This window comes from Microchirus variegatus, assembly GCF_963457635.1.
Source record: "Microchirus variegatus genome assembly, chromosome: 1".
In the NCBI taxonomy this organism is placed as follows: domain Eukaryota; kingdom Metazoa; phylum Chordata; class Actinopteri; order Pleuronectiformes; family Soleidae; genus Microchirus; species Microchirus variegatus.
Genome location: NC_139802.1, coordinates 42,345,603 through 42,368,635, shown reverse-complemented (window position 1 = coordinate 42,368,635; position 23,033 = coordinate 42,345,603). Strand labels below are relative to the sequence as shown.

Below are 23,033 nucleotides of genomic sequence, written 5' to 3'. Positions count from 1 at the left end.
CAGACACCAACTTCACGGCCCATCTACGCTAACACTGCCTCACTGTTAATGACCGAGCTGATGATTCTAATCAATACTGAATATTGATTTTAAAGGGAAAACGAAGATGACGATGACGGCAACAAAAACTGCTCAGGGAAGCGGAAGTTACGACGAGCTGTATGCTAGTTCCGGTCGACGGCGAGCTTAACAAAACAAAAGTCTCCAACGGTTGGTTCAAAAATGTTTTGTATTTACATATTTCTACGTTAATTAATATGTTTTTAAATTACATTGTTTTTATTTTTGTGCTATTTAGTGCTTCTGGTTAATCAAAGGCACCTTTTTTATTATTAATAATAATAATAATAATTATTATTATTTTCAAGTTATTTTGGATGTGTGATTGAGACACTAACATGACCATAGTATTAGGAACATAAACTATAACAATAACAGTGTTAAAAGTAGTTGTATAACTCCAGATTCCTTCACTGAACCTGTTTATCTTCAACTCTAATTCATGTGTTTATCACATTTATCAGTAACTTTATGAACAGATAGTGGCACTTACACGTGTGACATGAAATAACATTTTAATAAAATATAAAATAGACATAATTTGTTAATACGTCAACATACGGATGATGTAAAAGTGTAAAAATGCTAGACGAGACGTCCTCTGACGTGTCCTGAGGGCAAACTGTGGACGACAGGAATGTCGTCATACCTCCTCAAACCAACTCAGCAGGTGTTTTTACCTTGTAATTTGATCGGATTAGATTTTAGTGCTGTTCACATGTGATCAGTTCACTCAGGACGGTGTAAACACCAACATCTAATGAGTACTGACATATATTACTGCAGTAATGATATCATTCTCCTGTTGGTATGAAAAGGATTTGTGGTATTTGTTACTTTATTTGAATAATATGACGTACACCGATACTGAAACTGTACTTCTGTAGAGTACGCTGACAGTGTCAGTCTGGAGATTAATTTACTACAATTATTTAATAGTATTAGTAGATTATTTTCACAGTATCTATTAGTGAGTAGATTATTCTACTTGAACAATATCAGGTTAGTTTATTACTGTACTTTGACAGTATCAGTCAGAGGATTATTTTAACAGTATCAGTTAGTCTGTAGATTATTTTTCTTCAGTACAATTGTGTGTGTGTGTTAGTGAATTGGTCTGTTGTTTATTTCAGTGTGGGGATTTAAAAAATAAATAAATAAAAAAATAAAAAAATAATAACTCTTTCCGTTTCAATAGGGTAATACTACCTATATAAGTAAATAATGCGTGACGTCACAGTCCTGCTGCAAACACTGGCGAATACTCGAGACGTTCCGAGCTGATTTATCGATTAGCATCGATCGCTCTGATGTGAGGTGTGTCCGCCAGCCGCCATGTTCTTTCGTGACGTCAGCAAACGGGAAGTGAGCTCGTTGTTCTGCACTGCCTGGCTGCGGAGCGGGACGCTCGCGGACCAAAACAACTCTTCCTCCTCCTCTCCCCTCTTCTTCCTCCTCGCGGACCATGGACGGGTGAGCGCGGGAAACCTCCCGAACCTTCCCCCGCACGTCCCGCCTGTTTTGTCTTCCTTCCTTTCCCCGCGTTTCCTTGGTGATTGGACCGCACCTGCGCGAGCCCCTGTCGTCCGCCCTCGCGCCTCGGCGTTGTTGTTTACTTGTTTACCGATACCCGTTTCCCGCCACCGAATCGCACCCGCGTGCCGTTTGTCGCCCGTCGCGCGCCGACGGTAGCCCCCGGTTCGGGTTTTCTGCGTTTGTTTTGGTGTCGCGAGCCAACGGGGACGGGGTAGAGGTGGGGAGTGATCGTCGGAAATCTCGCGACAAGTGCGCGTTCTCGTGCAGAACACGGTGGCGTTTTCGTTTTTAATGTGACTCGTCACCTCAACTCGATGATCAGAAAAAAACGCGTTTTGTTCACCGAGATCGATCGATTGTGTTCGTCACTGATCGATTATGTTCATCCGTTCATCATCTGTGGAACAAAACCAGAACACTCTGTCATTCATTCATTATATATGTGATGTTTTTGACCGTTTTAAAGAGCAGAGGAATCAAAACAATAATCAATAATCGACTTTATGTATATAAAGTATAATCATATAAGTCATGTTTAATAGTTTGACTTTCAAATATAAGTGACAGCGAAAATGTAAATGCAGTGATTTCACAAAGGGCTTTTATTGATGCAGTTTTTCATATTTCATTTCCTTTAATTTTATTTATTTATTATTGTGTCATTTAGTCATTAAATATTTTTTTAAAAGGCTCTGTTTTTACAAGGTTTTTTGGGGGGTATGTTTGTATGACATTTTTTTTCCGGGTATGTTTTATGAGATATTCTTATTTTGGTCCCAAAAAAATTTTCCGGGCTTGTTTTTAACAAGATTTTTTTGAGTGTGTTTTTTTATGATTTTATTTTCGGGGTTTGTTTTTGCGTAAAAAAAAATTTCCGGGTCCGTTTTTATGAGATTTTTTTTGGGTCTGTTTTTACGGGATTTTTTTGGGTCTGTTTTTACGAGATTTTTTTTTGGGTCGGTTTTTGTGAGATTATTTTTTTCGGGTATGTTTTTACGAGATTTTTTGGGGGGGTTGTTTTTACGAGATTTTTTTGGTCGGTTTTTGTGAGATTATTTTTTTCGGGTCTGTTTTTACGAGATTTTTTTGGGGGGTTGTTTTTACGAGATTTTTTTGGGTCTGTTTTTTTAAGAGATTTTTTTTTCCGGGTCTGTTTTTACGAGATTTTTTTGGGGTTTGTTTTTACGAGATTATTTTTTTTCAGGTCTGTTTTTATAAGATTTTTTTTTCCAGGTTTTTTATGAGATAATTTTTCTAAAATAGTTTTTCCGCGGTCTGTATTTTTTGGGGGGATCCGTTTTTCTGAGTGAATGAGTTAGTGGAGAAGCTTCCTTTGACAGGCAAAGATGTTCCAGTTTAATCCAGTTTTACACGTTTTTTTGGTCTCCTGTCTTTAAGTCGTATTGATGAAATTGTTAGTTTGTCGACTTTGAGGTTGAGACGCAAAGAACATTTGGATCTGCTGGAGATTGCCATGGTTTGCAGTGGTCAGGCAGGCCGACTGGGCAGGAGAACTTCTCGTCTACGGAAGTGTGTTGCAACCACCTTCCTTTGGATGCGTTCAGGAGCTAAATTAAATTAAACCTTGTAAAAACAGAGCCTTCTAAAAATTATTTTAGGTGGAGGAATCCATAGTAATTTGAATGTTATCTAAATGAATTAATGTCTGCAGGTGTCAGCGTTTACCTTGTCTCGTAGCCGCTCTGCGAACATGAGCACTGTCGACCTGTCCACAGGTGAGACGCCCCTCCCCACTCTCTCTCTCGCTCTCTCACCTGACGTCATGTGACCTGTTGTCGAAAACACCTGATTCACCCGTGTGTTTGTGTCTGTTCACAGTGGATGGCACTGATAGGCTGTGTGTTTCTGAGCGCGCTCAGTGCATCCCGTCCCGGGTCCTTCACCTGCGTCAGCTTCCCCTCGACGTCTCCGAACAGGAAGTGCTCGATCTGGCACTTCCCTTTGGCCGAGTTACTAAACTGATCACGTTGAGGACCAAAAACCAGGTGCGAGACGAGACGTTTGATCATGTTTTGTCTTTGTTTTGGTTTGAAAAAACAGGGGTTCTAATCTCAACCTTCCTGGGCCTCCAACACACACACATACGTTTTCATGTCATGATGAAAACATGGCCCACATAGAATCTAGACAGAATAAACAACTACATATTAACATTAACGTTCCGTGCACTTTTCCTCATAGTGTTGAGTCAGTTTATTGCCGTTCACAAAGTGCTGAGTCATCATATGATTTTTGTTTACTAGGCGTTTTTAGAGATGGCCTCTGAGGAAGCGGCTGTTACTATGGTCAACTACTACACGTCGGCCGCGCCCACTGTCAGGAACCAGCCGGTCTTCATTCAGTACTCCAACCACCGCGAGCTCAAGACTGATAATCTGGCCAATCAGGTGAGGAGCAGAGTCTCAGGCCACACCCACTTCAATACGAATGCAGTTTCTTAAAAAAATCTAAACACTTTTCACGACAGTGACCACAATAACTTTATTTTTTGGTTTATTGACAGAGAGCTCAGGCGGCTCTGCAGGCAATCAGTGCAGTCGCAGTGCATTCTGGGGGCATGGCATCAGGAGGGAATGGGCGGGGCTTAATGCCAGGTCAGAGTCCCGTCCTGAGGATCATCGTTGAGAATTTGTTTTACCCGGTTACCCTGGAGGTTCTGCAGCAGGTCTGATTGTTTGTTTTTGTGTTACGGTTACAGTATTTTCAGATTTTGTTGTTGTTTGTTGTTTGTGTTACAATTGTGTGTCTGCTGTTGTTGTTATTGTTGTTGTCGTAGATCTTCAGTAAATATGGCACCGTGTTGAAGATCATCACCTTCACCAGAAACAACCAGTTCCAGGCTCTGCTGCAGTTCAGTGACGCCGTGCACGCTCAGCACGCCAAGGCTGTGAGTCTCACACACACACACACACACTCACGCACACGTTTGAACGTCAGCTGTGGACCAATCAGGTGACACCTTTGTGCTTTCCTGTCTTTCAGTCACTGGACGGTCAGAACATCTACAACAGCTGCTGCACGCTGAGGATCGACTTCTCCAAGCTGAGCATGCTCAACGTCAAGTACAACAACGACAAGAGCCGCGACTTCACCAGAGGAGACCTGCCCACCGGCGAGCTGGAGCCCGCCGCCGCTGCCTTCGGTGAGACCGTGCTGCACATGCAATCCCAGCGCTAAATATGGACGTACTATGGCAGTTTTTTTTAAATAAAGGTGTTTGTGTGCAGGTGTAGCTCTCCCTCCGTATGGAGCGGCGGCGTTCCCGCCCACCTTCCACCAGCACACAGGTAAAAAACACTTGGCCGGAGCCGAATCTAAGTTTATTTCGTTTTTTAATGGTGCTAAATCATGCCCGACAAAGAAATGACACAGATTGCCAGACGTCCTCCGATGTTACCCTTTGTTTTCTGTGTCACTTTCTTCCTCTTAGTGGAATGTGTTGGCGAGCTGCGCTCGTATTGCGTCACGCTCTTATTATAACTGGCTCACACATTCCATGCTGGAGACACAAGCCAAATCAGGACCAAACACACCGTGGCACTTTACTTGCACAAGGCCCTTAATCTCCCTGGGCAGGACCTAACACACTTGGGTAGTACCTAATCTAGCTTTGGTGCATCTTATGCTCTGTGGTACGGTTCAGTGTGGTACAGTATGGTATGGTTGGGAATGATACAGCTCCTGTGTCAGGCTTGCGATTTACCTGAGAACAGTGTCATTACCTTTACTTACCCTGACCGTATTCTGGTACTCTAAGGGAAGGCTGCCCTTTATTCACAATTGGGCGTAGCTTAAGCTCACAGTCCACGCTGATGTCAATGATGTGAAAAAGATTCACTAAAAAGTCATACAAATGTTTTTAGTCCAAAATGTGACCAAAACGTCATACTATACTATGTCGTCCAAAATCGCAAAAAAAAAATATGTCGTACAAAATTTGACAATTTAAATTTGACCAAAACGTCATATTATACTATGACGTCAACCAAAATGTCATGCTATACTATATCGTCCAAAATCTGACAATTTTTTTGAAAATAAAATTGTGGTCTGAAATTTGACCAAAACGTCATACTATACTATGTCGTCCAAAATGGAAAAAACATTTTTTTTTTTTTTGTCCAAAATGTGACCAAAACATCATACTATACTATGTCGTCAAAAGTTAGGAAAAAAAATATATTTTTTTTTAGTCCAAAATGTCATAGGTTAGTATGTCATCCTTATGTGTGCTAAAATCTGAAGTGGCTTAATGAGTAAGGCACTGGCTTCCTGAGCCAAGGTTTGTGGGTTCGAGTCCCATCTGAGGTCAATGATATTGAGACAAGATAGAGACAACTAGAATATGACTAAAAAGTCATCGAAAAGTGTGTCTTCCATAATGTCGTACTGTGCCTTCCAAAATTTGACAAAATGTCATACTAAACTATGTCCTCGACCTCAATGTCATACTACACTTTTTCGTTCAAAATCTGACAATTCTTTTGAAAAAAAAAATGTTGGTCCAAAATTTGACAAAAACGTCATCTATGTTGTCCAAAATCTGAAAAAAATGTTGAAATTTTTTTTTTAGCCCAAAATGTGACCAATACGTCATACTATACTATGTCGTCGACCTCATTGTCATACTACATTATTTCGTCCAAAATCTGACAATTTTTTATGAATAAAGATGTTGGTCCAAAATTTGACAAAACATCATACTATACTATGTCGTCCAAAATCTGATTTTTTTTTTGAAATTTTCTTTTTTAGCCCAAAATGTGACCAATGTGTCATACTATACTATGTCTTCGACCTCAATGTCATACTATACTATTTCCTCCAAAATCTGACCATTTTTTTCGAATAAAAATTCTGGTCCAAAATTTGACAAAAACGTCATACTATACTATATTGTCCAAAATCTGAAAAAAAAATTGAATTTTTTTTTTAGCCCAAAATGTGACCAATAAGTCATACTATACTATGTTGTGACCTCAATGTCATACAGCACTAATATGTCCGAAATCTGAAAAATTTTCGGAAAAAAAAATGTTGGTACAAAATTTGACAAAAATGTCATACTACTATGTTGTCCAAAATCTGAAAAAAAAATTGAATTTTTTTTTTTAGCCCAAAATGTGACCAATACGTCATACTATACTATGTTGTGACCTCAATGTCATACAGCACTAATATGTCCGAAATCTGAACATTTTTCGGAAAAAAAAATGTTGGTCCAAAATTTGACAAAAATGTCATACTATACTATGTTGTCCAAAATCGGAAAAAAAAAATTGAAATTTTTTTTTTAGCCCAAAATGTGACCAAAACGTCATACCATTGCATGTCATCCAAACTATAACAGACTATTTTTTTTAAACATTTTTTTTGATCAATCAAAAAAAGTCCCAAAAAGATTTTGTCCAAAATTTGACTAAAATATTCATACTGTAGCATGTCGTACACAATGTGACAAAAAAGTCATACTTTCAGTATCTTGTTCAAAATCTGACAAAAAAAGGTCCAAAATAAAATGTATCCAAAATTTGACCAAAAAGTTCTACTTTAGTAAGAGTTTCTTCTCGATCCCTCAGGTCTCTCGATGGCTGTTCCCGGGTCTTTGGTGTCTCCTCCTCGTATGTCGCTGCATATGGCGCCTCCTGCTGTCCACTCAGTGCTGCTTGTGTCCAACCTGAACCCAGAGGTCAGAGGTCACACTGTCACTCAGCAGCTGAACCAATCGGGTGCGCAGCACTCACACACGGCTAACATTTGGGTTTTTTTTTTTGGGTTTGTTTCCACAGAGCGTCTCTCCACACTGCCTCTTCATCCTGTTTGGTGAGGAAACGCTGACACTCTGAGACAGCTGATCGACAAACACACAAACACACAATCTCACAAACCACACAAGTATTAAGGATAAACAAAATTCAAAGTCAAACGTGAACAGGAAGTGAAGGATGTCCCATTGTGTGTGTGTGTGTGTGTTTTCAGGTGTTTACGGGGACGTTCAGAGAGTGAAGATTCTCTTCAATAAAAAAGAAAATGCTCTCGTCCAGATGAGTGACGCCACTCAGGCTCAGCTAGGTCTTTACTCAGTTTTTAGTATTATCCTTTATTATCCTTTTTTTTAAAAACTTTTATATGTAAAGGTTTTTGTGCCATAATTATTGTCTCGACAGCGATGAGTCACCTGAACGGCCAGCGTCTCCATGGTAACGTGATCCGGGTGACGCTGTCCAAGCACCCGGTGGTGCAGCTGCCTCGCGGCACCGCAGGACAAGAGGAGCAGTCGCTGACTCGGGACTTCTCAGGCTCCGCCCTCCACCGCTTCAAAAAACCCGGATCCAAGAACTTTAACAACATCTTTCCCCCGTCTGCGACGCTGCATCTCTCCAACATCCCGTACGTACGACAAAACATCTAAGGTGGTTTTAGAGAACGAGCGTGTTGTTGATCCCTCGTTACCTTGTCTCCTCGTCTCCTAGCTCGTCAGTGAGTGAGGAAGCGCTGAAGGATTTATTTTCCTCCAGTGGATTCACCGTCAAAGCCTTCAAGTTTTTCCAGTAAGTCACAACAAAACACTGTTTTTACGCCATTTTTTCCCAGGGTCTGTTTTTGCAAGATTTATTTTTGAGGTTTGTTTTCATGAGAAATTTTTTTCGAGATCTGTTTTCGCAAAGTTTTTTTTCAAGGTCTGTTTTACGCAATTTTTTTTCCGGGGTCTGTTTTTGCAAGATTTTTTTTTTGAGTTCTAGTTTCACAATTTTTTTCAAGGTTTGTTTTAGCGAAAAAAATGTTTCGAGATCTGTTTTTACGAAGTTTTTTTTTAAGGTCTGTTTTTACATCAAAAAAAATTTTGGGGTCTATTATTGCGAGATTTTTTTTCCGAGGTCTGTTTTCACAATAATTATTTTTTCAGGTCATATTCTGAGAATTTTTTTTCAAGGTTTGTGATAACGAGAATTTCGGGTCTGTTTCTACAAGATTTTTTTCAAGTCTGGTTTTGTGAGTTTATCTTTCGGGATCTGTTTTTACTAGGTTTTTTTTTGAGGTTTGTTTTTAAGCGATAATATTTTTTGGCGTCTGTTTTTATGCAATTTTTTTTTTTCCGGTTCTGTTTTTGCAAGATATTTTTTTGGGGGGGGGGGGGGTTTTACACGATTATTTATTTCGTGGTTGTTTTTAAAAATGAATTGATGTGAGTTGATGCTAGTAAAATGTGTCTGATCACTTCCTGTGATGTCACAGGAAAGACAGGAAGATGGCGCTGATGCAGCTGGCGTCGGTGGAGGAGGCCATCGAAGCGCTGATCGCTCTGCACGACCACCAGCTGGACCACAACCAGCACCTCCGCGTCTCCTTCTCCAAGTCCACCATCTGACCTTTGACCGCCGCCCACCCTCGACCGTCTTTAGCTTTTAGCCTGTTACCTGCACGCCAGTTAGCCTGTAGCTACACACGAGGTCATTTGTTCCCGTCGCCACGAGTTGATGGGGATTCCGATAATTAGCATTGACGAACGACGACGGCGTACTGCTGCGGCGCTAAACCGCGTTCCGAGTTTTAGGTCGAATTTTCTTGTGTTTCTTTGCAAATGAACCTCGGAGGTAAATCTTTTCTTTGTTTTTGTTAAATATATAAACACTTAAAAACATAAACACTAAGTAGTGTGCAGGCTAAAAGGTTAAAGGTAACAAGCTAAAAGCTAAGTAACGTCACAGCTAATGGTCTGAAAGCTGGTTAGCATCAGTGCTGAACTTCGCTGACCTTGTGATTGACTGACCTTTAACCCTCGACCCTGTTATCTGACCTTTGGAGCTGACGGACCAATCAGAGTGTAGGGATTCTGATTGGTCCACTGTCAGAAATATGGACCAGTGGTTGAGCTCCGACACTCCAACGATCTGTGCCTACAAACACTCTGACGTCATGGTGACGGACGACGTCACCGGGGGTCGTCGCCGTGGTTACAGCGGTTACAGAGCACATTCCTGAGTAAACCGAGCAGCAATGAATTTTGGGTAGTGGGGTTGATGTGGTGCAGGGAATTAAAAAAAAAAAGAAACTGAAATAAAAAAATCAGGAAGCATTTTTTTTTTAAAGATTTAAAAAAAAGTCAAAGTAAAAGCCCCCGAAACAGTAAATATGGTTTTATTTGTTCATTTAGCTTGGTAAACAAAAACTTGCTGCCGTAGTAACGGAACTTATTTATTTTCGTTTAGTTTCCACTGTAACTTTTTCTTTTTAGTTTTCTCATTCAAAATCGTTTACGGTTTTAATTCCAACGTTGTCGTTAGCGCGTGCTTTGACGACAATTTTGTTTATTTGTTTGTTTGTTTGTTTGTTTGTTTGTTTGTTTGGTGAAACCTCAAAACTTCTTCTGTGCCTTATTTCTCTCAATTATTCCGCTGGGTTTACGTTTAGTTTTAGTTAAGTTTTTTTTTTATTTTTACGTGTTGATCGGACTTTTATTTTATTTTTTTAATTTTTCTTCGTAGAATATATTCATTTAGTTGATACTATTTTTGCTATTGTTGGTTTATATTATTGGGGTTTTTAATCATGAATGTTTGTAAAGGTAAAGCTTTGTTGTTCCGCCCACCTGTCGTACCTGCGTGTGTGTTTAGATATATATAATATATATATATATATATACAGCATATGTGTGTGCGTATGTATCTATGTGAGGGTGTGTCACTCTGCGATTGGTTGATGCTCAAATGTCCCATCCCGATTTTTTTTTTCTATTAAAAGTAATTTAAGTCAAATTCAGCTCTTTTTATATCCCGTCATCGCTGCCGTTTAAAAAAAAAAAAAAAACAGGAAACAAGCCAGAACAAACAGGAAGCTGCCGACGCCCACTTTGCCTTCTGACCTCTGACCTTCCACCAGAAGTAGGCGTGTGTTTGTGGTTAAAAGTTTTTTGTTTTTTTTGTAAAAACATACTGTATGTACTCCGCTTCATGTTACATAAATTCTTGTGAAGACAAACATTTTAGAAATTTCGGATTATTGAATCTTGGAAAATTTAATTGGGGGCGTAAACCAAAGTTTATGTGCCTTTCAATTGGACCAACTTATTTCCGTATGATGACATCACTTCCTGTTTAAATGGCTTTCCAAACAAGTTACTGTTATATGATCGCACTTTTTATTTTTTAAATTTTGATTCTCCTGAAGGCAACGTGTTTTTTTTGTTCATCAGAAATGTGATTTTTTTTAAAATTATTATTAAACACTAATGTAAATTACCATGTGACCACGCCCACTCCACCACACACCACGCCCCCTCTTTTTTTTGGCGTTATTATTTACAGTTCTTCATCGTTCAATGTGTCCATGAAAACCAAAGGAAGCTCGTTAGCAACGAGGAAAAACACTACGACACACAAACACCACAAACAGAAGTTTGCGCGTGCAGCGCTAACGTGTTTCACGTAACCAGGCATGGGATGATATTCAATTTTGGTCAGAAACATGTTTTTCTATCTCGCATTTGTAAACAGAACTTTTATAATGCTAGTAATGGTTTTTGTAAAGGTGGACATTTTTTGTAACGTTAGTTACCTTTTGTTGTTGATGTAAATAATGTTGACGTTGGCAACATAATTCGCGTAACTTGTGTGTGCACAAATACGACGATTTAGTCAGTTTGTGCATGTTTTCTGAACACAAGGAAACGGATGATTAACTAATGTTACTAACGTTACAAAAAAAAGGCTATGGTACCAAAAAAGCTACGGAATGTTGGGGCTCCCCCTTGTGGCTGGCCGCAACTAAGTATGTTAGTAAACAGCATTTTCCGGTCACACACAACAAATTTTATATCATCCCATTCTGATGCTCATGGAGGCGAATTGCATTCACCTAAAATCATTTTAATAGTGTTCGTTTTTACGCTAATATTTTTTTTGAGGTCTGTTTTAACAAAAAAAAAATTGGGGTCTGTTTTTACGAGGTTTTTTTTTCCAATGTCTGTTTTTACGAGATAATTTTTTGGGTTTGTTTTTACGAGATTTTTTTCGAGGTCAGTTTTTACGAAAAATAAATTTGGAGTCTCTGTTCAAAATATTTTTTTTTTGGGGAGGGGGGGGCTGTTTTTACCCAAGATTTTTTCTGATCTGTTTTTATGGTGAAAAATACCCTAAATAAAAAATCTCGTAAAACCGGACCTTGGAAGAAAAAAACTGACCATGTAAAATTTTTGGGGAAAAATATCTCGTAAAAATAAGCTGTGAAAACAGACCCCTGAAAAAAAAACCTTTCTAAAAACTGATTCTGGGTGAATGCAGAACGCTTCCATTGATTCCTGTTACTCTGAGGGAACATGTAAATTTGACCTTACATATATTAATCAACGCATGTTCCATAAAAAAAACACACACACAAAACCCTCTGAAAAACAAGTTGTGTCTTATTTGGTTTCATGTCTTTTAAAAACTTTTACTTTGAAATTCTTTGTACACCTGGAAGTTTCACTACTGCAAAGTAGTTGTGGTGCATTGTGGGAGAAAGCGGATTATAATTGTTATTATATTTGAATATTTTTAATATTGAACATGTGCATGGGGGAGGAGGTGGGGGTGAGGGAGGGGGGGATGGGGGCGGGGGCTGTGTTTGTTTGTTTTTTTATTTATTCTGAAAGTGACAGGAAGTTGTAGCATGAACCACTGAATAAATAAAAACATGTGACCACGGGATGAGCCCGCCTCCTGTGTGACGAAGCAGGGACGACGACGAGCACGCGGTCGTTGAAATAATAAAACTTTTATTTGTTCATGTGTTGACACAATCCACAACCAATCTGTTGTGATGAAATAAAAAAAATTATAATAATAATAATAATAATAAAAAAAAAACACAAATAAAGACCGCATCATGGGTTCGTCCGACACGCGCGGTGTCATCAACCAAACCTGCCCGATGCTAAGCTAATGGCTAACAGTAAAGACAGCACAGTGTTGGACTGAAATGAGGCGACCATGAAATTTTTTCATTGGCTTTTTTTTTTTTTTTCTTTCTTTTCATTTTGACTTTGTTTTTATTCACAAAAAGAACTCTTTATGGCGTTTATTTACCAGGAAACGGTATCCTTCATTTAAAGAGAAACTCCGACGCAGAACAGGACGACTTCAAGAGTCCAAGCTCGCTCCTCATTGGCTGAGGATTTTCACATTTGTTTTATTTTATTTTTTAAGTAAACTAAGAGTTGTGCCGTGCTCCTGGAAATCGGATTTCCGCCCGCTAACGAGACGAGAAAGCGCCCGCCTGCTGCCCGCCGCGCGGCGGCAGTGACGGCGGTCAAGAGACTAAAACCCATAATATGCAAAATGATTTGCACTTTATTTATTATTTATTTCGTGGCGAAAAACAACGGAGAAATGCATGGTGGGATTTTTAAGCACGACTGGATGTACGTTTTATTGTGAAAAAAAGAAATATTCAGTTGAATTTCAAAAGAATTAACTGTTTCAACACTGAATCTGGTTCAGTCGTGAACTTTTTTTTTTTTTCCTCCTTCATTTTTTTTTTTTTTTTAACAATTAAAAAACTTGAGCCAATGAATGAACACAGAGTTCCACATCCTCTCTCCTCATTGGCTGATTTTTTTTTTTCCTTATTTTTTGTCGTCCAATCAAAGATCGGACAATTCAGTGCGACGTGCCCCCCCTTATTTTTTTTTACTCTTTTTTTTTTTTTTAACCTTCCTGCGCTCTCATTGGCTTGTTCTGGCATCATTTCATTTTAGCACCAAAAGGAACATAAATAGTTAAAAACGCGCACACACACACACACACTCCTACACACACACACACACTCTTACACACACACTTGTTTTCATAAAAAAACAAAAATACACATCAGTCTCTTCCCCTTAGAGGACGATGACAATGAAGGTACGCAGCCGGTTGCCGTGGCAACTACACGTCGAGGATCTCCTCCGCGGTGCCGCCGCAGCGGAGCCGGTACCGCCCGGTTCTCCAGCTGATGGTCGGGTCCCACAGAGCCGACAGGAAGATCTGCACCGCCATGGACTCCCTGATGAACCACGCCACGGCAAAGTCCAGCTTTGAGAAGCACAGAGGCCCGCCCTGAAAGAACACGTCATCCATCAGTGCTGAGATACGCCATTTTTAACTCAAGATTTAAGGTCTTTTCCAGGACCAATTTCCTCAAAATTCAAACACAGACTGTTCCGACACAGCATCAATGACCTCATGTCTATATATTACAAGGACCTAGAGGAACAGCTTCATTAATAATTACATTAATATCATGGTAAACAACAACAACAACAACAACAACAACAACAGAAACAGGCAGTACCTGAACTCCAGTGAGCTGAACGTAGTCTGACAGAAACCAGGCGAGACAGTGACACATGAAGAACACCATCATGTCCCACCTACAAACACACACACACACACACACACACACACACACACACACACACACACACACACACACACACACACACACACACACACACACACACACACACACACACACACCATTACCATAATGTCTCTGAAACTCATTAATCAAATATTGTTGGTTTAGATCAATAATCACCACGTCATATTTGTAAGGAAATTCATCTCGGGCCTGAAAACTAGCGATTATGTCCATAATCTGTTTATATTTATATGTATTTGTTAGATGAAGCAAAGAAACAGCTGGAAAAAACCCAACTCTCAAACCGGATCGCTCATCTCGTCGTTATCAAAGATATAAACCCCGCCCACGTAAGATAAACACGCTGTTGGACTATGATTCACCCTCCCATGTCAGGTGAGGTGTGAGATCACAGCTGCAGTATCTGAGTGACTTCACTGCCGTCTAAAACTACCGTCTCCGCGTCTCTTCTGCAGGTCAAAGATTTAGCGGCGGCGGCGGCGACGTACCTGAACACATAATGAGCCGCCCAGCCAATGATGAGGCTCGCCAGGAAGCACTCGGAGACGGGCTCCAGCACGGTGCCGGGAAGCATGTTTATCCTCAACTTTGTCCATCTGTAAACAAAAACACACAAGGCAAACTAAACTCAATCAAAAGACCATTTGAAGCATATCTGATCAGAATCTGATCTTCCTGACCGACTGTTCACACTATACATCGCAAGTGATCCCCGGCGTGTGCACATATGGACATTGTCTCGTCTTCCACGTGGATTTCTATAGGTACAGGCCTGGAAAAACAAGCAGTCTACACAAATCATGATTGTTCCCATCCCAGATTTCTTTGTACTTGGGTTTTGAGAGATTACGATGGCATTGAAGCCATCCCGCGCGCTACGGCCTGTCATATGGATTTATTTAAGCATCAACGTGCCTCCAAATGGACATCCGTCTCTCCAGATCATGGAGTGATGCAGAAGATCGCTCAGAAAATCTGATCGGAATCGCTTTCAAAACCACCTTCACATGTGGTTTCAATCAGTTTTGGAAAAATCGGATCGTCCAGACTGGCAAAAAAAAAAAAACTGACAAAGAATCTGATAAATATTGCGTGACGCCCAAACCACTCACAATAAATAACAAAGAATTGGTACGATAAACACGGCAAGATGGACGCCAAATTCAAAATGGCCGACTTCCTGTTGAGTTGAGTCCATGATCCTAATTCACTTTTTTTGCTCGTCTTATTCGCTATAACAAGTTCCCGCCAAGTTTCGCGCAATTTCGTGCTCAAGCGCTAAATGTAGCTAAAGAAAGTTGCACTAAATACGTTGATAATCAACGATCTAACGGTAACGACAACAAGAAAACTATCTGCTTAAATGACCCTTAATACTGCGTCTGTTTTTACGAGATTTTTTTCTGATCTTTTTTTTTTTTTATAAGAAAATTCGGAAACTCGGAAAAACAGACCCCGATTTTTTTTTTTTTTTTAAGTCAAACCGATATCTAAATACCTAGAATGAACAGCCAATCAGAGCGCAGAGTTCTACACTCACCTGATCATGCGGGATTGAAACTGGCCAATGGAGTACGAGCCGGAATTCTGCAGCGCCACCTGTGTTGCCATGGAGAACTTCCAGCCTCTGAGGAAACAAAAAGGAATCAAGATTAAGACCTGACCGACTTCAAAACGGAGAGAAAAAACAGCAGTCACGCTAACGTGCTAACCTGTCGGCGATGGCTTTAGCCATGAAGTAATCTTCGGCGATGTACTGAGCGAAGGAGACCAATCCACCGGCCTGATCCAACACGTCCTTCCTCATCAGACACGACATTCCCGTCACGCACTTGATCCCCGTCACGTTGGCGGAGATGTACGAGCGAGGGTGCGACGTCCCGAAATACACCTGCGCACACAGTTAGCGTCCGTTAGCGACGTAAAAAAACAGCAAATGAAGAAGGTAGGGAAGGAGTATTTGTTAGAGCGACCTCGCCAAAATAAAAGTTGACAACATCGTTAGCAACAGAAATGTACGTACAAAAATAAAATATATAATATGCAAGATGTCTAGCTTCAGATAATCTGCACTCTTTACATGAATAAAACAGTAAAACAGAGGTAAAATGATGATTTAAGGGTGTTTTAATGTGTGCCTGTGTGGTGTGGACGTTACTCTCTGCTGCTGCTACGGCCAATGTTTAACTTTCACACGCTCTGTAAACGTTTAATCCGCCTGCGGTACAGATTACACGGGTGTCAGGATTTTACAGTTCCGTTTAACGATTCCCCCGTCGTACCGCTGTCAGTCATTTTAATTATCGGCCTCGGTCGAAATGTCCTCCACGCTAGCTCAGCTGCTGAGGAGTTGCACTTTGAAACCAGAGTCCGAGGTGCAGACAGATTCCTGCGTTCACCTCATATTACGCCATGTAATCCGACTTCAGATGTGAAAGAAAGGCCTGCGTGGCTTAGATTTGGCTTCGCGGCCATTCAAAAATGATAATTGTGACAAGGACAATAAGGGTCTGAAAGGAACATTGGCACCCCCGCCGTTGCTGAATCAGTGGTCTGATCCCAGACAGAGATACAGGAAGAACAAATGTGAGAGAATCATGGTGTGCAGATAAAAAGTCGATAAACAGTTAAACAAGTTTCTTTTACGGCATTGGTTCTCAAAGTGCGGCCTGCGGGCCAATGACGGCAATGAATTAAAGTTGATGGTTTTGATCCAGGAGCTACTAAGCTTGTTAAATGTTTATTGGACATTACTGGATACAGACCAATAAGTGTAAACAAAAATACTGGGTATTTACCTGGTTTATATATGGTGAAGTGTAGTGTATTATTGGGTTATAAGCTGGTAATAAGCAGGTAGCTACAGCCCCCAATTACTAGCTATTTACCCAGTAAATATATGGTAACAGAAATGTGTTACTTGGTATTAACCTGTAATTAGAAGGTAAGAACAATGGAAAGAATACTGGGTAATTACCCAGTTATTATATTAATGCTTATATTACTTAACGCAATCTGCAATCTGGTCATTAAAATGATTACAAATAGGATTTCTTTCTGGTTTTTTTTCCTATTTTTTTCCTTTGGAAGCCCTCGGTCCAATGTTGGGTTCCTAAATTGGCCCTCAGGTATCAAAACTTTGAGAACCCCTGTTTTACGGGGTTCATCAACACGACTTTACTGCGTGAAAACACGCGTTAGCCTCACCTGCTCCAGCGTGGCGGCAAAGCCTTGGCGGTCGGCAACGTACGGCAACCCGTGGACCAGGCCCACCTTCTCCGTCATTTGATTGGTCATGTCTGTCAGGGTGTCGGGTTTCACTGCCACACACACACACACACACACATATATAAACAGTTAGCATTTGAAAAAAAAAACAACAACAACCTAACACTGGATTAGCAGCGGTGGCGCTAACCTCTGATGCCACTGTCACAGATCCACACCAGTCCATACTTGGCACCTTCGTAACCCGGCATCAGGTTGTTGATTTTGGGGTTGATGCCGACTTTCTTACCCCCTGGAGAACGAGAGAACGTTTAGTTATTTAAAGCATAAAAACATGCGCGTAAACACAGATTTTTCAAAGTTTCTCACCGATGAAAAGACGAGCGTCCACGTTAGGATACTTCCCCAGCAACTTCTTACAGACGTCGACCGCCGGGTCGTCGTGATCCTGGACGCACAGCAGGATCTCGTACTGAAACGCAGACGCTAGCATGATGCTACCGAACATGACACACGGACGCCTTGTGCTTCTTCTAAATAAATCACTAGGACTGTGTGCATTTTCACAATTGAAAATAATCCCAATATTGGAAATTTACCACCATCAGATTTTAAATTTTTAAAATCATGATATGCATTATCCAATCCAACTTTATGTATAAAGCACTTTCAAAACAACAACAGCTGAAACAAAAATACTGTAGAAAATATAAAAACAACACAAATAAAGAAAAGCCTAAATGGTCATTTTTGTGGGTGTGTTGGTGGGCGGAGCTTCAGACTCACCTTTGGGTAATCCAGTGTAAAGAATGTCTCCAGGTTGGAGATCAGGTTTGGGTCGACACCCTTCAGTGGCTTCAGCAGAGAGACACCTGCCATCTGTGCAAAGGACTGCTTGACCTCTGACCTCTTCCTGTGCAGGTGGAGGCGCCTGAGGGGCAAAGGTCAACAAACAATCTGATGTCATGATTTGCTCTGTGAAGCGCTGATACACAGTCAGAGAGAGCACGCTCTGCTCTGGACGGCGCTTCTTTTGTCCGGTTCACAAATTTGTGTCGATTTGTAAACACAAAGTCACTCCCCCCACACCAAAGTCCATAGAGAAAATAAGTGTACAATGACGATTATATGAATTGTTATTGTTTTTCTGAAGATACACAGGAGAGACAACTCCTCACGTCAGGACTAGGGATTCAAAATTGGAAACTTTTTATGGAAATTAACTTAAAGGTGCATTCTGTAATAAATCTAAAGCAACTGGCCATAAAATCCTCCTAATATGTCACAGAGACTCAGGAATAATCTTCATATAACAAACTGAACTCACCAACAACAACAGTACAGACAAAATATTTGCATTAAAAAACACATTTTGCAGACTGCAAATCATGTTTATGTTTTGAAATCATGTTTTAAGCATGTGGCGCCACCTACCGCCGTCTACCAATCATTGCAGTCAGTAGAGTCTCAGCTACCGAGCAACCACGGGTTGCCAGTTAGGTCAGAAAACTAAACCTAAAAGACCTTGATATTTTGAATTTGAATGTAGTAACTGTTTTTGGCCACAATTCTTACATATGGCACCTTTAAATATAGCCGGTCAATAACATATCGTCGCATAAGCTTGGCTACACAATCACATTTGTATATATGACACAGTTTTGTTAAATTATCCTAAATCTAGTAGTTAATTCTCATGAATTGGTAAAAAGACAGTTTCCAGCCGTCGTCTGTGTCGTCTTTTGAGAATACAAATTAGTGGTGGGCGCGTTAACGTCGGTTAGCGGCATCAACGCACATTAACGCATGACCCGTTAACCTAGCGCCCGGCACTAATACAAATGTTCACGTTTTGGACAAGGAAAAGGAAGGAAGACGGTTGACTGAAAAGAGAAGTGAAGGAGGGCATCCATGTTGAGAAAGCATCTCTCAACAGGAAGAGGAGGAGGAGAACGGTGATCTTTCATCTCTTCACAGCCCTGTGCACCTATAGATGTGTCACATGACCCTCACCCCCCACTCACTCACTCACCCATGTGACTTTAAACACCCTTAATGACCATTGTGAAGAAACTCTTCAACAACCGTCAGTGTCAGTTATGGAGCAGTCTGATGACTGTCATTAGGACACACTGGAGTTACAGTGAGCACCGCCCACATTTCAGAGGCCCAATTTCCTGGATTTCAATCACAAGAGAAGACGTTCCTTTCTGATTCTTCAGCTTCTTAAATGTTAACATTTTCTGGTTTCTTTGCTCCATAGAACAGAGAAATCATTCAAATTCAATTATTTTCAGACCAAACAAGACCAAATTATTACTTGATTCATTAGAGAGCAACAGCTTGATCAATCCTCACTGGTCAACACCAGATTTTTGTTTTAAAATCTTTTTTTTTAGCTGATTTAGGATCATTTTGATGCGCTGAATCCAAAAATCACATTGGTTTTGCTGAATCAGGTCAACTTTCTGAACAAAGCTTCATATTTGTTTACATGTACGGGTATTTTCACGTCATATAATGCAAAATTCTTTTATATTTCTTGCAATAAACAAATTCTGAAGATATTGAATGTGCCAACTTGACTAATAGTTTTTTATATATATATATATATATATTACAAGTCAATGAAATGGCTTCGACTAGAAGATCTTGCAAAATAAGCCTGACGTATTCTGCTACATCTGCGGTGAAAACACCATCGGTTTGAAAATCTTTTTTTTTTCCTCCCAAAACCTTTTTTGGAAGAGAAATATTATCCAAAATCAACAGATAATGTCACAAAAATGTAATTTATTCAGAAGATCGGATTTTTCAAAATCAAATTAGCAATAAAAACCCCGACCTGATTGAGAAAAATGGATGTCATTTTTTGGAATTCAGCGGTGCAAAATGGTCCTCATTCAGTCGAAAAGACACAGACAACCCAGTGTTATGGTTAGCTGCCGCTCTAAAAAAGGTTCTTCATCACACTTTGAAGGTGTAAAGGTGTCACTAATAAAGTTTATTTAAACGCATTTAAACGACGCTGCAAAGCTTTAAAACCGCACCACTCTGCAGTTTCACCATCACCACCGCGGTCAAAGGTCAAACTAACTCTGCCGGCGACAACAATCGACAGGTTCACTACAGGTCATTGTGTGTTCATCGGTTCCCAGCATGCACCTGTGTTTGACCGGAATTCGTTTCCTTTTCAAAAGGTCAAAATGTTAAACCCGCGCACAGACACAGACACAGACGACGACACAAACGTCTGTCTGAAAAGACACTTTTTAACCTCCGACAGAAGAATTGTTGACAGTCTACGGTCCTGGAAAGTCTCCGGCCGTTAAAAAATAAACTGCTAAAGTTTGTTCAATAACATCACCAGCTGACTAAAGTGCTGCGCACACAGTAATGAAAGAAATAAAACAGCGATAAAACATGGAAATTAAACCAACGCAAAGATAAACCAATGAAACGTTTGAATAGGTAAACGAATAAAACGATAAAAATACGGAATTGTTTTATGATGCACAATAAAAACCAAGATAATGTGATTAACCAGAGCTGAAGGAGTTGTTGTTGTTTTTAATTGGTCATGGGTCTGAGCTTAGGAGCTGCTAAAGAAAAGACTCCATCGCCTCTTGAACTCAAAGAGTCAGCTGACCTCTGAGCGAGAGGTCGAGACCCAGGGTGGAGCCCTGAGGCACCTCCAGCGGTCGGTCCACCTGACGCCCACACACACAAAACTCAAGATGAGGATAAAGATAGTTAAAGATAGATAAAGAGGCCGTTTGCTCAAAAAAATTTAATGAATTTAGCTCCAGACTTGACTGCAGTTGGGTCACAAATCACATTCTTCAAGTTCTTTAAGACTTCCTTCAGCACTTCCTTCTTCCTTTAAGCAGGCAGAGCTGTTTTTATCGACTTGCCCGTAAAAAGTTTGGTTTTAAACCATGAAAAAACACGCACTGTCTGCATTTCAGTGCATTGTACTTATGCCAAAGTGCATAATAAAAGGTTATTTTATGGAAAATGAGAATTTTTACATCTACAAATATGCTATAAAATGTTACACACTGGACCTTTAAAGTCACCATATAGCAGCTTTACAGCAGAGTGAGTGACTTCAGGTCATGTGACACATCTGCAGCGTGTGTTTTTAATGAACATCTCAAACATCTGAACTTTCCCTCACCTTTAAACTGAGCCTTGGATCTCGTTTCGGGTGAAACTGATTTACCGCTCAAGTGGAAAAAAAACCCAGATTGCGCCATTGCTACGCTTCACTGCACCCAACTCCGTTACAAAATCTGAGGGTTTGCACATTCCTGTCGTACAGTCACAGGAAGAAGCGCCTGATTTTTTTATTAGGAGCAAATGTGTCACACGCGCACGGACGGACGCACGCGCGCGATGTAAATGTGTTACGATCAGTCCCGGAAACTAACAAAGAAATAGTCACACAAGGATCAATAAATCATTTGAAGTGAGTCAGATTAAAGCCGAATTACAGGGCAGGTCACATTACCTCCAAAAGTCGTATTACATTCTCGGCCACGACGCGTTTCGCAACGTGAAGACCACGATTCCGTTAAATCGTCACATTTTTAAAAAGGGATTTCAACATTTCAAAGGAAACAGGAAATCTGTTGAAGTTGCCGCAACGAATCATGGCGGAACAGAGCAGACTGACACAGGAAAAAGACGTTTAGTAAATACACACGACTCCAAAACATGTCATTCTACGGTTAAATCCACAAGCAACGCGGACCCCCATCTACGCGGTATTCAATCAGAGCGCCGCGGCTAACGGTTGACCAGGAAAACGCCCAGCAATTAAACACTCCGACACGGACGTGTTCGCCACCTGTCACGCACCCGGAACCCGCCGATCGACGCCACTAGTGTGGCTCGAAAGTTCCGTGACCAAAAGTGGACCAAAACGGGTGTCAAATTCACACACACACAGAGAGAAGGGGGACAAATCAGAAGCGTCACACTGCTAGCTGTTAGCCTAGCCGCTAGCCTAACCGATTGTTCCAACTTACACGTAAATGATGGACATCAAGTGCATGAGCCACAGCACGAAGAACAGGATGAAGCCGAACACGGCCAGTCCCTGCATGGCGAGGTCCAGCAGGGCCATGGCGGGGGGAGCGTGGAGCGGTGGCCGGCGTAGAGTCACACAGGCTCACCGGCCTTGGAACGGAACCAACCAAGGGGGCGGAATGAGTGGATCCAGCTCACGAGTGCGACGAGCTTGCCTTGTTTTTTTTTCAGGCCAGCGATCCGACCTCCAGCTGTCAGCGGGGAACTTAACGTCCCGATCCGGGTCATCGGCTTCGGTACCCGCATACACAGTGACGCGGCTGGTCCCGGAGAATCCGGTGTCCAGCTCCAGGTGTTTGACAGTAAGCAGACCGGCCGACGGTCAGCTGACCAACCGCGAACGTTGTCGCATCAAACGCGAAGTTATGACACTGGAGGAGTCATTTCCGGTTTCCTTCAGAATAAAAGCTTTTGTTTATGAAAAAAACAAAAAAGGAAGATAGAACAATAATTTATTTTTTTCCAGCAAAACCAGGCATTCTTCCAAAAAGAAGATGAACAGATTCATAGACATTTCATATATTCACAGAAAAATATTGACATGATAATTTAAAAAAATAACCTGAATATTAACTTTTCCCAGTATAACCCCGATATTTCTCTATTTCAGCAAATGTAGGCAAATTAAAAAAAACATGAAATATGTGCATTTTTTTAAACATTCCTAAAAAAAAAAGTTACAAAAATAA

The 23,033-nt window shown here is 40.7% G+C and overlaps 2 protein-coding genes across 2 annotated transcripts; one reads left to right on the top strand and one right to left on the bottom strand.

Annotated features, from left to right (window-relative positions):
* The first annotated feature begins 3,516 nt into the window (after nucleotides 1–3,516).
* On the top strand, nucleotides 3,517–9,118 carry LOC310935960 (polypyrimidine tract-binding protein 3-like). The gene is made up of 12 exons (XM_083899973.1): nucleotides 3,517–3,602; nucleotides 3,861–4,004; nucleotides 4,121–4,282; nucleotides 4,394–4,504; nucleotides 4,600–4,759; nucleotides 4,845–4,904; nucleotides 7,197–7,306; nucleotides 7,407–7,440; nucleotides 7,597–7,689; nucleotides 7,785–8,007; nucleotides 8,091–8,168; nucleotides 8,854–9,118. Exons 2-12 carry the CDS (start codon nucleotides 3,873–3,875, stop codon nucleotides 8,984–8,986), a joined length of 1,296 nt encoding a protein of 431 aa, XP_083756099.1. The 5' UTR covers nucleotides 3,517–3,602; nucleotides 3,861–3,872; the 3' UTR covers nucleotides 8,987–9,118.
* Nucleotides 9,119–13,255: 4,137 nt separating this feature from the next.
* ugcg (UDP-glucose ceramide glucosyltransferase) lies at nucleotides 13,256–22,597 on the bottom strand. The gene is made up of 10 exons (XM_083886300.1): nucleotides 22,284–22,597; nucleotides 18,037–18,181; nucleotides 17,620–17,722; nucleotides 17,441–17,542; nucleotides 17,230–17,342; nucleotides 15,735–15,913; nucleotides 15,563–15,649; nucleotides 14,511–14,618; nucleotides 13,933–14,011; nucleotides 13,256–13,697 (listed from the first exon to the last, which is right to left on the bottom strand). The coding sequence occupies exons 1-10, from the start codon at nucleotides 22,379–22,381 to the stop codon at nucleotides 13,527–13,529; spliced, it is 1,185 nt and encodes a 394-aa protein (XP_083742426.1). The 5' UTR covers nucleotides 22,382–22,597; the 3' UTR covers nucleotides 13,256–13,526.
* Nucleotides 22,598–23,033: the final 436 nt, after the last annotated feature.